This window comes from Amaranthus tricolor, chromosome 3, assembly GCF_026212465.1.
Source record: "Amaranthus tricolor cultivar Red isolate AtriRed21 chromosome 3, ASM2621246v1, whole genome shotgun sequence".
Classification (NCBI taxonomy): Eukaryota; Viridiplantae; Streptophyta; class Magnoliopsida; order Caryophyllales; family Amaranthaceae; genus Amaranthus; species Amaranthus tricolor.
In genome coordinates, this window is record NC_080049.1 from 21226124 (window position 1) to 21240917 (window position 14794).

At 32.6% G+C, this 14794-nt stretch overlaps 2 protein-coding genes across 2 annotated transcripts; both read right to left on the minus strand.

Annotated features, from left to right (window-relative positions):
- Positions 1–2225: 2225 nt before the first annotated feature.
- Positions 2226–5003, minus strand: LOC130809281 (12-oxophytodienoate reductase 7-like). Its single transcript, XM_057674983.1, has 3 exons — positions 4518–5003; positions 4110–4240; positions 2226–3266 (listed from the first exon to the last, which is right to left on the minus strand). The coding sequence occupies exons 1-3, from the start codon at positions 4727–4729 to the stop codon at positions 2470–2472; spliced, it is 1140 nt and encodes a 379-aa protein (XP_057530966.1). The 5' UTR covers positions 4730–5003; the 3' UTR covers positions 2226–2469.
- Positions 5004–5854: 851 nt separating this feature from the next.
- On the minus strand, positions 5855–13694 carry LOC130809282 (putative U-box domain-containing protein 50). Its single transcript, XM_057674984.1, has 9 exons — positions 13085–13694; positions 12785–12897; positions 12526–12659; positions 11086–11530; positions 9337–9486; positions 8131–8679; positions 6739–7437; positions 6477–6645; positions 5855–6376 (listed from the first exon to the last, which is right to left on the minus strand). The coding sequence occupies exons 1-9, from the start codon at positions 13269–13271 to the stop codon at positions 6273–6275; spliced, it is 2550 nt and encodes an 849-aa protein (XP_057530967.1). The 5' UTR covers positions 13272–13694; the 3' UTR covers positions 5855–6272.
- Positions 13695–14794: the final 1100 nt, after the last annotated feature.

Below are 14794 nucleotides of genomic sequence, written 5' to 3' on the forward strand. Positions count from 1 at the left end.
TAATGCTTTTAGATATAAATATACAATAATAAAACTAAGAGTCATTACCATTTTTTATTACTAACAACCAAATGCAATCAATGGAATATTATCTTCTATTATCATTCTTTAGTCATGCACACCAAATAAAAGAATCTTCATTACCAATTCTCATATCCATTCCTTTATTACTATTGCCATTACAATATTTTATTCCCATTACTTCATTACCATCAACCAAACGGGCGTAAGAGAATATAATGAAGAATACGATCAACAACATAGGTTTTCATAATTAAAGTTGAAGACATTTTCTGCCAGCAAAAGTAACTCCTACAATCCACACAAATTACCATAATTTTCGCGAAAAGTGTGAACAATTTCCAAATTTTAATCACATAATATCTTGATAGGGCCACACTGCAGGCAACTCATGTCCATGTGCTAGGCTTCAAGTACACAACTCAACATTTTTTTCTAGGAATTCTCTTTTCAAATAAAATTCACTTGTACTGTTCTTTAAAAATTGTTGTCTACTCGTTTTGCCAATTAATGGCCCAACTCAAAATTCACTCGTACCGTTCATGTGGGCTACGGGGGTTATTGGCTGTGGAGGAAGGAGGTGAGATTGGTCGTGGTGATGGTGGAAATGGCGGTTGCTAACAAGAGAAGGGAAGAAGGTGCTGGTAGTAGGGGAGGGGGTGGCAGTTGAGAAGGGGGAAGGGGTGCCATTTAAGGAGGGGTTTGGCTTGTTACTGGTTAGGGGTTTTTTTATATATTTTTTTAATTTTTTAAATTAAATAACTTTCTAAGTTTTATAATTTTATTTTATTTTATTTTTTTTTTGCAAAACTTACGTGTAACAGGTTACAAGTTACCCCTGTCTGTTCTTGGTAAAGTCCCCTTAAAGTTCGGATTATTCATAGTTAATCTATAGTTAAGATTATTGTCGGAAAATTGAATAAAGGTTGGACTATTTAGGGTAATTTTTCCTAAATTAGGTCAATGATTTATATAATATAGCTTGATCTAAGTCATAATCATTCAGTTTATTCTGTTTTTAAAAATGATTAATTACTCAATTTAATAATTTTTAATTCAACTAAAAATGACATATTGATTAATTTTATTTGCAACTTAAGCTAACATCAACCAATAAAATTCTTTCATATTGCGGAGCTCCATGAGAACGACATGTGGAATTTTCTAGTCTTTTTATATAATTGTATGATTTGGAGCCTCAACCATCGGCTTAAACTTTTGGTTGATTGGTCACGTGACTGTAACACCTCGGCCTCTCAGACCACTGGTGACTACTCTTAGAGACTGTAAACTGGCCCCACAGACCAACACAAGTCTTTCCAACACACTTTGGCCTCACTCGTGTGCACGTAGGAAAACTTCTCAGTAGGTTACCTATTCTAAGATTGTTCCTCACCAAGCACGCTTAAGTGTGGAGTTCTTTGCAAATAGGCTCCCATGAAAAAAAGATGCACCTTGTTTAAAAAGGATTGATAGACTACTCATATCAACAAGGTGCATCTTCTTTTCATGAGAGCCCATTTGCTAAGAACTTCACAGTTAAGCGTGCTTGGTAGAGAGCAATATTAGGAAGGGTGGCCTCTTGGGAAGTTTTCCCAAGTGCACACGAGTGAGGCTAAAGTGCGCTGGAAAGACTTGTGTTGGTCCGAGAGGCCGGTGGTCACCGGTGTTACAAATGGTATCAGAGCACCTGCGACCGTGGCTGATTGTGTGTTCAGTGCACCTTGCGGGAGAAAAGATCTTGAAACTACAGTCCAATGAGGACATTGTATTCCTAGGCGAGGTTGAGTGTGATACCCCAGATTTAGCTTTAAAAATGAATGATAGACTACTCATATTATCAAGGTGCATTTTCGTGCTTGGTGTGGAGCAATTTTAAGATGAGTGACCTCTTAAGAAGTTTTTTCAGGTACTCACGAATAAGGCCAAAGTGCGCTAAAAAGACTTGCATTGGTTTGTGAGGCCAGTTTACAATCTCCAAGAGTAGTCACCGGTACTCCAAGAGGCCGGGTGTTACAATGACTGTGTTGGAGTATATAATATATTTTAGGCTCTTAACAATTAGCTTAATCTTTTGGTTTAGTTGGTTCTTTCACAAAATATTTGTTGTATTTTGTCAAACTCAATGAAGAGATAACTTTGATATAGAGAACCTAATGACAAATTTGTAGAATTTTATCAAGAAACCATTTCAGACAATGAGCTTAATTCAGAACTTGTTCCGTCTCTTTGATTACAAAGCACTTATACGTGAATTTGGACTCACAAGCTGGGAAAATTTTTTGGTAGATTGCATCATCTTCAGTAGGGAATTATACTAATAAATTAACAAACACTACTTATTTGCTTAATGTATTCTAACAATTTTAGTCAAACACAGTTTCTTTAATCCTCTGACACTCACTACCTTACAACCCTGTTTGGATACTAATTATCTTTCTATCAGTTTCAATTTTCACTATTTTCATCCCAAAATGGGTAATCCGTGTAACCCACGACAGGATCATGGCTATAGAATGTAGCCACATCGTACAAATTCAATGGTGCATCAATTTCAAACCTACGAACCAAATCTGGGTTCGACAGGAATAGCCTGCCATAAGCTATCAGATCGGCAGCACCTTCAGCAATAGCCTTAATCCCCAGTTCTTTGTTGAATCCTCCACTAATCATAAATGTCCCTTGGTATCGTCCCCTGAGTTCTCTCAGCAGATGGGCTTCTTTCTCTGTAATCCCATCAGTAAATGTTCCTGCTTGAATCTGCAGGTGAGACAGTTTAAGCCCTTGTTTCTGCTGTACCTTGTTCAGTCCCTCGATTACAGCTAAACCTAGTGCAAGCGGGTCTGAATCATGGGCATCTTGGTGATACAATGTCGGGGATATCTTCAGTCCGACTCTTTCTATCCCAATTGCTTCGATCACTGCATCGAGAATTTGCATCAGGAACCTGCATCGGTTCTTTAGGGACCCACCATACTCGTCTATTCTATCATTGATACCGTCAGTCAAGAACTGGTCAATGAGGTATCCGTAGGCTGCATGAATCTCTGTACCATCGAAACCTGCTCGAATGGCATTTATGGCTGCTTGTCGGTAGTGATCGATGATCTGTGGAATCTTGGAAGAAGCCAAGGCCTTGGGTTGTGAATAATCAGCTAGTGTACGGTCTGGTAAGAGTATTTTCCACCTGCTTGAAATAGTTTGGTTTGTGGAAGATATGGGTGCTCCTCCTCCTGGTTGGTACACTGTAACACAGGAATATATCATTAAGTATACTCCTTTTGGTTCATTAGCATGGAATATATACTTGTATGTTGCAAATTATTACTATTGCTTCACTAATTAATGGAGTAAATTGAAGATTGAACTTTGATAACTTACTCCATTAGACATTTTTACTATACTATACTTTATATCGAGAACATAGGCTAGTGGTTAAGGTCTTTTCCTTTTACGTTATGATAAGAGTTTGATTCTCACCATCTGAGAATAATTAATTCTTTGTCCCCTTCACCTATAGGGAATCGCTACTCTATTTTTTATCTCAATTATTTGTGTCCAATTTTTGACACATGATTCTCGCCAAATTTGTGAGACGTTTTACATGAAGGGGATCGGTACTCTACTTTTTATCTTAATTATTTGTGTTCAATTCTTGACACATAACTTCAACACATGATTTTCGCCAGATTTTTGAGAAGTTTTAAATGAAAATAGCTGAAATAGACACTTGCGTACACACTCACTACCAATGCTCAACACAAACAATAAACAATGATAACCCTTAATTTGAAATATGACATTCAAATCTTTCTAAAAATAGATACATGAATTTCTAAGTTTAAAATAACATTCATATATGTATAGGGAGGGATGTTAAGCAAATAGTTTTTGGCTTTTTTAGTTGATTTGTTTGACACATTGAAAGTTCTAGCTATTTTTGTTAGCTTTTTAAGCTAGCTGAATAAGCCAATTGTAAGAAAAATGCTTGATAAAATTAGATATTAACTGCTGATTGTTTATTGGAGAAAAGTCTTCTATAACTACTAACCAGCCAAACTCGCATTTTCATGTTAACGTTAACATACCATGGTGTGAGGCACGGCCAACATGCCACAACTGACAGAATATAAAACCCCCTTTGGCATGAACAGCATCAGTTATTTTCTTCCAAGCTTCAACTTGCTCTTCCAAGTATATTCCTGGGCAATCAGGATATCTGCACAAATCCAGGGAAGGTTATCGTTCAACATGTTCGACCGCATAGGACTCTAAAAAATTAAAGGCCTCAATATTAAATTACGTAGTATATATTTAGTGTCGATAAATACAAAGTTGTTAGACAAATATGACAATTTTTGAAATTGCACGAGGGCTTCAAAAATATTTTCAAGTTTTGCTCCGCCCGTGCACAAATCCATCCTTCTAAATCAAAAATAACCTCTCTTCTTTCTAGCTAAAGGCAAGTTTGTATTAGTAGAAAGTAGGTTAATTACCCATGAGCAGTAGGAGATATGAAAGTGCCTTCAGCAATTATAAGGCCACCATTAGTGGCTCGCTGAGAGTAATACTTAACCATGGCTTCATTTGGGATTCCATTCAATGCCCGACACCGAGTCATGGATGCCATTACAACTCGGTGACTCAGGCGACGATCATTCATCATCTTCATTTTGTATGGACTAAACAGATCATCCTTCCTCTGCATCTTTTCTTCCCTTGTTTCTCCCTTGGTGTTCACTATTTCACTTATATTCTTTAACTTAATTTATTATCATTTGTATCATAATAACCCAAGACCATATGCATGCTTGTTCTCATATTCATATAATAATTTGCCTTATTATATTTAGTGAAGTACAATCCATAATTTCAAGTTACAAGGCAAAATTTAATAAAGGAAAATAGATTTTGAGCTCCTCCTTTGGCTGCTTTAGAGGAAAAAAAGAATCCTATAAAAAGTATCAATCATACAGGATTATGACCCATTCGATCGAGTGATTTGTGTGGTGCTTATAAGTTCATCCTCATTTTCTGACACAAAATAAGACAAAATGGGTAGTCGGGTACCAAATTTGTGGTCTTTATTTTTACCGTAATGTAGCCCATTTTCAATGCATGAACACAAATACAACTCTTATAGCACAAATTCTCATATGAGACGGTCTTGCGGTGAGACCATCTTAATTGGGTTGGGCAAATGTATATCTATTGTCATAAAATGATCACTAATAACCTTTATGTGAGCATTTATATTTTTAAAGTGATGACTTTTTATAATCTTAAAGTTATCATTTATAACCTTAAAAGTGGTGATCACTTACAATTTCAAAGTGATCACTTAGAGAAATGGACTTTCTTATATGAACTCGTCTCATGGTGAGACAGTTTCATATAAGACGAGTTGTTCTAGTTAGATGTGAATTACTCTTTACAAAATAATATTAAAGGACTAACCAATACTGCAAAAGTGAGTTGATCTCTTATTGATGTGTATGCATTGTCTCTAGAACTACTAGAGACTCCGATGTTTTCACTTCTTAAATTTCAAATCTCTTTTTGTGATGATAGATAGAATATTATAATTAGTTTTTGTTATATGTGTGTTTTTGTTTGTGTAGTTAATCCCTTATATATACTACTCTTATGACCTATTCAGTTATCAAAACTAATACAGCCATAAGGCTGTTATTAAGGAGAAAGTTTTCCTACTACCAAAATAATAGGCAAAAGTGATGATTGAGTCAATGTGGTTGTTTAACCTCGATACATAACTGCTAAAAGCTCTCACTCGACCACACAAGCCATATCAATCACATAAATACAACTCTAGCAAAAAAAACTATCATTCTTCATATGGAAAGTACGGCGTGCAAGCATAATTTAACATAACACTTTAAGATGAACAATTTCCTAAATCCACCTTTTTGGTGAAATAATCCGATCCGAGTTGGACCTAAATCATTTTCTCAAATTGGACTTAACAGGATTTCTTCCCAAATAATGATAAATATAAAAATAAACCAAAATTTTGTACACAATCAGCTTCTAAGATTTGTCTACAAAGCTTTATATCCTTCAATAAATTTAAGGACAGAAAGAGTAAGAAAACGGTTTATCACTTCAAATGCTTTGCTTGGATTGGGAGAAGTAAGGCTAAAGAAGAACTACACATAGAGATAATGATCAGATTTGTACTTTTTACTTGAACTCTATAACCATTTGACATGTCTACTTGAAATCTAACTTCATTATAACAAGCACAAATGTGATATACTGAGAGGTCGTAATCCGAGTTGATTAGATTTTCCGTCACCTGAAGAATCCATATTTTTGAGTAGATTCACAAATTTACCTGTGAAAAAAGAAGAAGATATAGCTACAACATTGCAAACTTATAAATAAAAATCTATAAGAAAATTTAAGATTATAGGTGTATTAGGATGTGCTATTACGCCAATCCTGTATCAGGAAACGAAGATTATTGTTAGGGACTAAATGTTTGTGCTTCAGCTTCTGGTTCGTTACTGGTGATGTATCGTGTCCAATCCGCAACCATTCTTCTATTGCTTCTAACTCATATGAATGTCCATCTGCGGCTATATGTGGATTGTCCATTATCACCTAAACATGATTTTAATCGTCAAATATGTACGTGCATTCTGATAGAGTATATAACATATTTTAAAGGCTATAACGAGTGGAATGGTCACAAACCTGAAGTATGGGGCACAGAAAATTGCAAGGAACATGACTCCATTCCTCACCACCAGAAAATATATTGTCTTCGCTATCCTTACGATATTCTCTCATTGTCATCACATCAGCCTTTTTCTTCAGCTCATTCAACGTCTTTGTCACTGAAGACATGATTGCTCTTACATTAGGCTCCGAGTTTAAAGTCCTACATTTTATTGCTAGCTGTACGATCTCTTCCACCAAATCGGAAGGCCAATCGCCTGCATTTCCATCCAAGGCTTCGAATATGGCCTGTTTGTTGGTCAGCATTGCTTCATGATCAATCCTAGCCCAATTTCTCCCTGTGAGAAGCTGCAGCAGCAAGTCGCCAAAAGCATTTACTTCAGCTTGCACATCAGCCTCATCACAGCATGGTGCGAGCTCGAAGGAATTGAACTTCGCTACAAGATTCTTGTCTAGGTAGATCGTCGATGGGTTAAGCCCGTTACAGAGGATTGGCCTTGGTTCTGCTAGGTTGAGAAATTGTATGCCTAAGCTAATATGTGCTGCGATTTGAATCCTTTGTTGCCATTGGAGTACCCTGGCTTTTGTCCGTGAGAATAAGATGTCTCTTAGGCAACCGTTATGCATGTACTCAAATACTAAACACCTTAGCTCTGAGCAGAAGCCAATGAAGGCTGTAACATGAGGATGCCTGGTGTTTGCTAGGAGATTCACCTGCTTCAAATGTTCAATCGTTTAACAAAAGAGCGCGCATTCAATTTTACTCGATTGTTTTTACTTGAAATTATGTGGTATTGCAACTACAATATCATTACAACAGACCATTTTGCCAATGCTATAGAACGGCTCCTTGCCTCCCATGTCCCACATATGTGGATTTTGGAAGGTTGAAAGTACACAATTTTACCCTTGTTAAAGATTGTTTATTCATTGACCCTTAGTAGCAAATATCATCTGCAACTTTTCGTAAATAAGAAGTGAACATAATGTAATGAATCATTTCAATACAGTCCATTATAATTCGAAACCAAAGAACTCTTAATTGTTGATCCTAACGAAATAAAGGACTCAACATATTTGTACTGATCTAGAATTGTTAGAGTATATAACATATTCTGGGCCCTCAACTATCAGCTTAAGCTTTTGGTTGAGTTGGTTCCTTAACATGGTATCAGAAGCCCGTATGACAAGAAGTCAAGGTTTCAAATCTCAACCATCCCTCATTTAAAATTAAATATTTAACGCCTGGAATGAGGAGTGCTTGTATCGCATCCACACTTCCAGCGCAAAGGGCTCTCGTATGAGGGAGCATTTTAGAGTATATAACATATCTTAGGTCCTCAACCATCAGCTTAGTTTACTATAAAGAACAAAGTAAGTAAACCAACTAAGACTGTGGGTGCTTACCTTTGATTGGAAAATCTCTTGGGACATCTCTTCATCAAAATCGAGCATCTGGACAGCGACAGAAAGGCGATTGATTCGGCCCTTATAAACACTACTCCTACAATCCCCTCCACATGCCAATCTACTATATACAGAAAAATTACCAGTAGCTACTCTAATTTCATCTGCAGTGAACTCCCTATAACTGCAGCTCATCACCTGATCACTCATCCTAGTAGCTAATCCAATAGCATCCTTTTCTTTGCAGAATTCAATCCTACGTTGGAATACATCTCTTTGCTTCCTCAGTTGCTCAATTTCTCTTACGAGCTCAACTCTTGTACGGGTTGCATTCTCTAGCTGTGTCTCGGCTCCTAACTTGGCCAACGAAGAGATCTGTAGTTTGCTTGACAACTCTGATTGCAGCTCAAGCAATGATTTTAGCCTGTTCTTGTTTTCTTGCACATCTGCTAGAATTTCATTCATCTGCTCTTTAGTGTTGTCTATTTCTTTTGTTAACTCATTTCTTGTTGAGATGTCTTCTGCTATTTGAGCTTGGAGTTGCTCTGCCTGTGGAAATTGAGCATATGACAATCGATAGAAATAAATGAAAGAGAAGAATATATACTTATGTTAAATTAAACTGTATTTATTGTCAATATCAGCGTATTATTGGGAAAATAAGGTGCACACTTCATAAGTCAAGGAGATATCATTCCAAAACCATATGGCAATGAGAGAAAGGCTCCCATAACTTATAAAATTTCCACACCATCTTTAATTTATCGATGTAGGATAAATCATGCCAACATCCCTCACATGAGAACTCCCGTCAAGTTCGTATGTGGGAGTAATCAATTATGGTAATAACGTCATTCTTTTCAGACCTACCATTTTTAATTAGATCGAACCACCGACTCGGACGCCAAGATAAATTTAGGCTTGTACACAAGACTCACACAAAATGAGAGTTGACTACAAACAAACCCAATGAGGTTCAATCCTAAAACCAATTGGTATTAGGATGAGTACCCCATCATATATATAGTTTAGTCAATATCTTTAGTTCTTCGATGTAAGATCAAATTTTAGTTACTTTCGAACAAACAACACTTTATCATATTAATTTGTTTTAATTAATGTAACCAACCCATATTTAATCCAAAGTTAAATTGAGCTCAAGAAAAGATATATACACGTAATAGATTTTCCGCAATATGAACTTACCCTAGTATTGCACAAAGAAATAGCCCATTGAGCTTTGGCTTGTCTGTCAACTTCAGCTTCCACGGCATTTTTATTGGACTCGATCAATGTGCGTGCTTCTTGTATCTTCTTTTTCAGATCTTCAACTCTGTCACCGGAAATCTGTAATTCCTGAACAGCAGTTATCGATTTCAGGCACCCCAAAAATGGTACAAATATATACTTGGCAAGAATAGGGTCAATTAGATATAACAAATGTGGTCGACTATATAAAATTACGCAAATTATCGTGAGGGGTCAGAAAAGGTATTCTGATTTCTGAATACTTGCTAAATTGCTAATACACATTCTTGTCATGAACTCTCAAATACATAACCAAAATGAGCAGAACCGTGTACTAGTGTGTTTAACAAGACCAATTCCGTCTCAAATTGGTAAGTTTCTTCTGCAGTTTGCCACTAGTACTAATTTAGGGCCCTTCAAATAACAAAAACTAATGATTAAAGGTGAAATTCAAACATGTTTCCTCTTGAATCAGTGTTAATAGACTAAATATAAGTTAAAATGCAGTTAAGATTCGTTTCTGTGACACCCCGGCTTCTCGAATTGCTGGTGACTACTCATGGAGACAATAGACTGGCCCTACAGATCAACACAAGTCTTTTTCAGCGCACTTTGACCTCACTTGTGCGCACACGGGAAAACTTCCCAGAAGGTCGCTCATTCTAAGATTGCTCTCCACCAAGTACATTTAACTGTGAAGTGTTTAGGAGATGGTCTTCCATAAAAAGAAGATACACCTTGTTAATATGAGTAGTCTATCAATCCTTTTTAAAGTTCAATCCGAAAAATTACAATTTCAATGTATATTTTATTAATTATAATTTTTTAATTAAATTAAAAATATTTAAAACCTAAATAGTAAATCAACAAATATACAAAATCAAAATCAAACGAGAAACCTTGATTATGATAGCAGGGATTAGGGAGTATGAAAGTGGACATAAAAGTATAAGATTGCTGCGTTGGTGGCACAAGATGACAACTAATACCAGGCATATCTCTGTGCAATTACTCTTTTAACACTACAACTATCAACTAGTATTAAAATAAATTGCTTTGACTTTTAAAACAAGACACTTATAAGTTATAGCATAGGGAATAACTAGTTTTTTCATAATAAAAATAATGATCTTTATGGTATATTTAATTAAAAATTAACGTTATTTTGTTTCAATCAATGGAAAAACTATTACATTAGGTAGGCATAAAAAAAGTGTTTAAGGAAGAGGGGAAAATGCTTTATTCAATTTTAACAGGAAAGTTTTATAATGAATTAAGAATGTGAAATTTTTTCTAGCTCAATTCTATTTTAAAATTCATAAATCAAATAATTAAAATAGAATGTTTCCAAAAAATATATCGTTTGCAAACTATTTGAAGAAATCTATATAGGTGGATCCTAGTACCCTAAAAACTTAACTAAATTATTGGGATTAGAAGGTGTGCAATAGTTTTTAAAACATTTTTAGCTTATTTTGACACAAATAAATATTTATATGGGTAAACCATCTAATATTTGATGTTAGCTGAAACAATTTGTCATAAATTACCTATTTGAACAAGTTGTCCCTATTAACATGTTCAAAATAAATTGGTCAAAATAATCACTCCAAATAATTACCAGCGCTATAAATCGTTTAGCAAAAATAAAAATCCTAAATATTTCTAGGAAGAATACACAAAAGAGGTGATAAACTAAAAACATACCTCAATACCATGAACAAGAATGTCTTGGTCACTTGGACTATTATCCATACAAGTACTTGATGCATATTTTTCTACATTCTCTTTTTTCTCCTTCATTGAATCTACCAACTCTTTGAAATACTCTTCAACATCTTGTTCATAGAATTCCCAATCATTAGAATTCCTTGAAAATGGGGATTCACATTCCATGCATGAAGACTTTGGTGAGGGGTAATTTGGGGATTTCACTTGTCCATTGGGTAACATCTTCTCTAATAACCAATCCCTCAAACTTCCTTTTTTCTTCAATTTTACCACTATTTTACCTTCTTCATCCTCTATATACCTTTCATCATTTTCTTCTTTCACAAACACCAATTTTCCTTTGCTTATTATGAATAATTCACAGAAATCTGGCTTTGTTTTATGAATGTAGAATGATCCACTAATTGCATTTTTTGATCTCCTAAATAATTTGATTAAACATTGTGTAAATATAAGAATTTTCAGTCAAAATTTTAAAAATTAATAAACAAAGAATTAGTCATTTTCTTAAAAGATTAGAAAATCTCATCCATTTGAATTAGTTACATACATACATTACACTAAACAACTTTTTGAACATCGTGCAGCAAATTCAAAAGCAAGAAAAGAGTAATAATAATACACTACAATAACTTTAAATTTTGCTACATTGGATTTAATGCCACTAATTCATATTTTAGTTAGTGTAATAATTATTGTTTTTACTTTAAGTTTCACTATAAAGTGATTTAGCGATATTTTATTTGGTCTTTAGTTACATATGTAATTATTACTATAGACTATAGTGACATTAGTGAGAAATCTCATAAATCCTATGTCGCAAAGAACTTTAGTATGATTTTTTATTATGCTGCTAAAAGGTATAATAAATGTCACTAAATCCTCCATATATAATATTAGAAATTTGAAATAGCGACATTTAAATTAAATATCGCTAAATATATCCCACTAAAAGCAAATTATATTGTAGTGATACTCCTTTCGTTCTTTAAAGAAGTTCACACAGGAAATGTGCACATAAATCAAAAAAATTGAATCGTTTAGATGTTGAATGGATATTTTTATTTTATAGAATAATAAATTTGATAGAGGAAAAAAGGTAACATAAATATTTCAAAAATATTAAAAGAAAGTTAATAGAAAAATTATGAAAATCACAACTAATAAAAAAATATTTTTATAAATTAATAGGGAACATGTGGAGAGCATAATGAATATTAAAATATTAAAATGAAATTAGTAAAAAAAAATGAGGACCATAACATTTATTAAAATATTAAAATAAAAATTAACAGGGTTAAATTTATCCAAAATTAATAATATAAATAGAAATATTTATGAAAACAACAAATAAATCAACTCAAAATAGCAAAATTGGAACAACTTTAAAAAAGGGTGGAAAACTTATTAACATACCCAGATGATGACGATCTCATAAATGTCATTCCCATGACTAGTTTAGTAATTCTCTTCTCTATGATTAAGTCAACTACAGTCTTTTGAATTGGTTCATCTTGCTTATTGATAATACTTTGTATCTCTGCTTTTACCTGATATTATCCATAAATTAATAAAAAGATTGGTTCTTTATATATCAACGGACTAAATCAAATTATATATTGCTCTTTCCATACAAATTCAAAATTAAAATTAAAAGAAATTTAAAAGAGCTTACTTTTCCACAAAAGGCAATGTATTTGCTGAAGAGCTTGTCAATCTTATCTTGTTCACATTTCCTCCAAGTTTGCAACATATCATCACTTACTGAACTGGCAGGCAGCTTTCCAACTATAGGTTAAAATTTAAATGACCCATTAAATAAACCAATAATAATCAACAATTTATCTCAATTAAAGTAAATCAATATTAATTTATCAGATAAGAATTTAAATTCAATTTTCACATAATACTCTTTTTTTTTTCTCGGCCTACTCTTAATTTAAAAAAAAAATCAAATATAATTGAAATTACTTACATGGGGTATCAACAAACTCCAAGGGAGAAGAAGTTGAAGAATTGATAAAAAGAATGACAATTGAGAAAGGATGATGATAAGAAGCCCACTTATTAATAACCCAATTTAAAGTCAAACAACCTTCTTCTTCTTGAATTTCATTGCCTAAAACAACATATACTTTATCATGAAATTGTATCATGTTCATATCTATCAAATTCAAAGCTCACAAATACTATCTACCCAAGATTATAAATTTTTTGGGAAAATATATTATTATTTATTATATTTTAAAACATGTGATGTGAATTTTAAAGTTATGACTTCAAAATTAGAGGGAAGTTTTAAGTTTTAGGTTTTGAGAGGTTTGTATGAGTCGTCGAGGTGTGAATAGGTGTTGGTTATGAAGGTGACATGGGATGAGAGAGAAAGACAAGTAATGCTAAAATTGGATTGGATGATTTATTAGGTTGAAATTTCTTCGAATTGTTGGTTAATTAAATTTTGGTACTTTTCATAGACTTTTTATAACTCTCATACAAAAAAAAATAAAATAAAATAAAAAAAATCGAGATCTTTCTAGACAGATATGAGATATTGTGGGATGGGATTTTTTTTTAAGGTTTCACTAGCAGGGGCGAAGGGAGAGGCCCGAGAGGGTGCTAATATGTGTCCTTTTATAGTTTTAGTTTGGTGCCCTTATTAATTTATGACATTATGTATAAAGACAATCTATGACTATTCATGAAAAAACAAAAATGGCTTCATGGTTAGAATGTTGTTATCTAAATTATATGTTTTAAAGTTTAAGTCTCCACACAAATCATTAAATTAATTTTTTATACTTATTTTTATTTTTAATTAATAATTTAATATTCTATTTTTTCCTTAAAATGTATGATAGTTTGAAAGTTGAAAAAATTAAGATAATGCAATTTTGTAATACTAGCATGAACAATAAAGTAGTATTGCAATTTTAACAAACCAATTAATTATTATGGACTTATATGTATTAAACATGTGCTAATGAAACATAATTTTGCTGCGAGTTATATATATATATATATATATATATATATATATATATATATATATATATATATATATATATATATATATATATATATATATATATATATATATATATATATATATATATATATATATATATATATATATATATATATATATATATATATATATATATATATATATATATATATATATATATATATATATATATATATATATATATATATATATATATATATATATTTATATATATTTATATATATATATATATATATATATATATATATATATATATATATATATATATATATATATATATATATATATATATATATATATATATGAATTGGTCAATATTTACTTTTACCATAATACCAAATGTTGTGTGTATTTTGTGTTAGAGAAAGTAATAATTGATCATAGTGGTTATAGTGCAGTCATTTATATTTTTTTATAAATCAAGAAATTTTTTTTTTCTTAGAGTTTAATAGGATGTTGCGTTTATTAATAAGTGCATAATATGTAATGTCGATTAACAAAGTAACAAAAACTTGTAATTCACGGTCACTTGCAAAACTGCACTGTTGTGGAAGTAACCTGCTACAACCTTTTATTTTGAGTTAAAACTTTTTCGAAATAACAAAGTATGAATTTTAAAATTTACATATTTGGTTGGCATGCTGTTTTTTTTTTACTCTA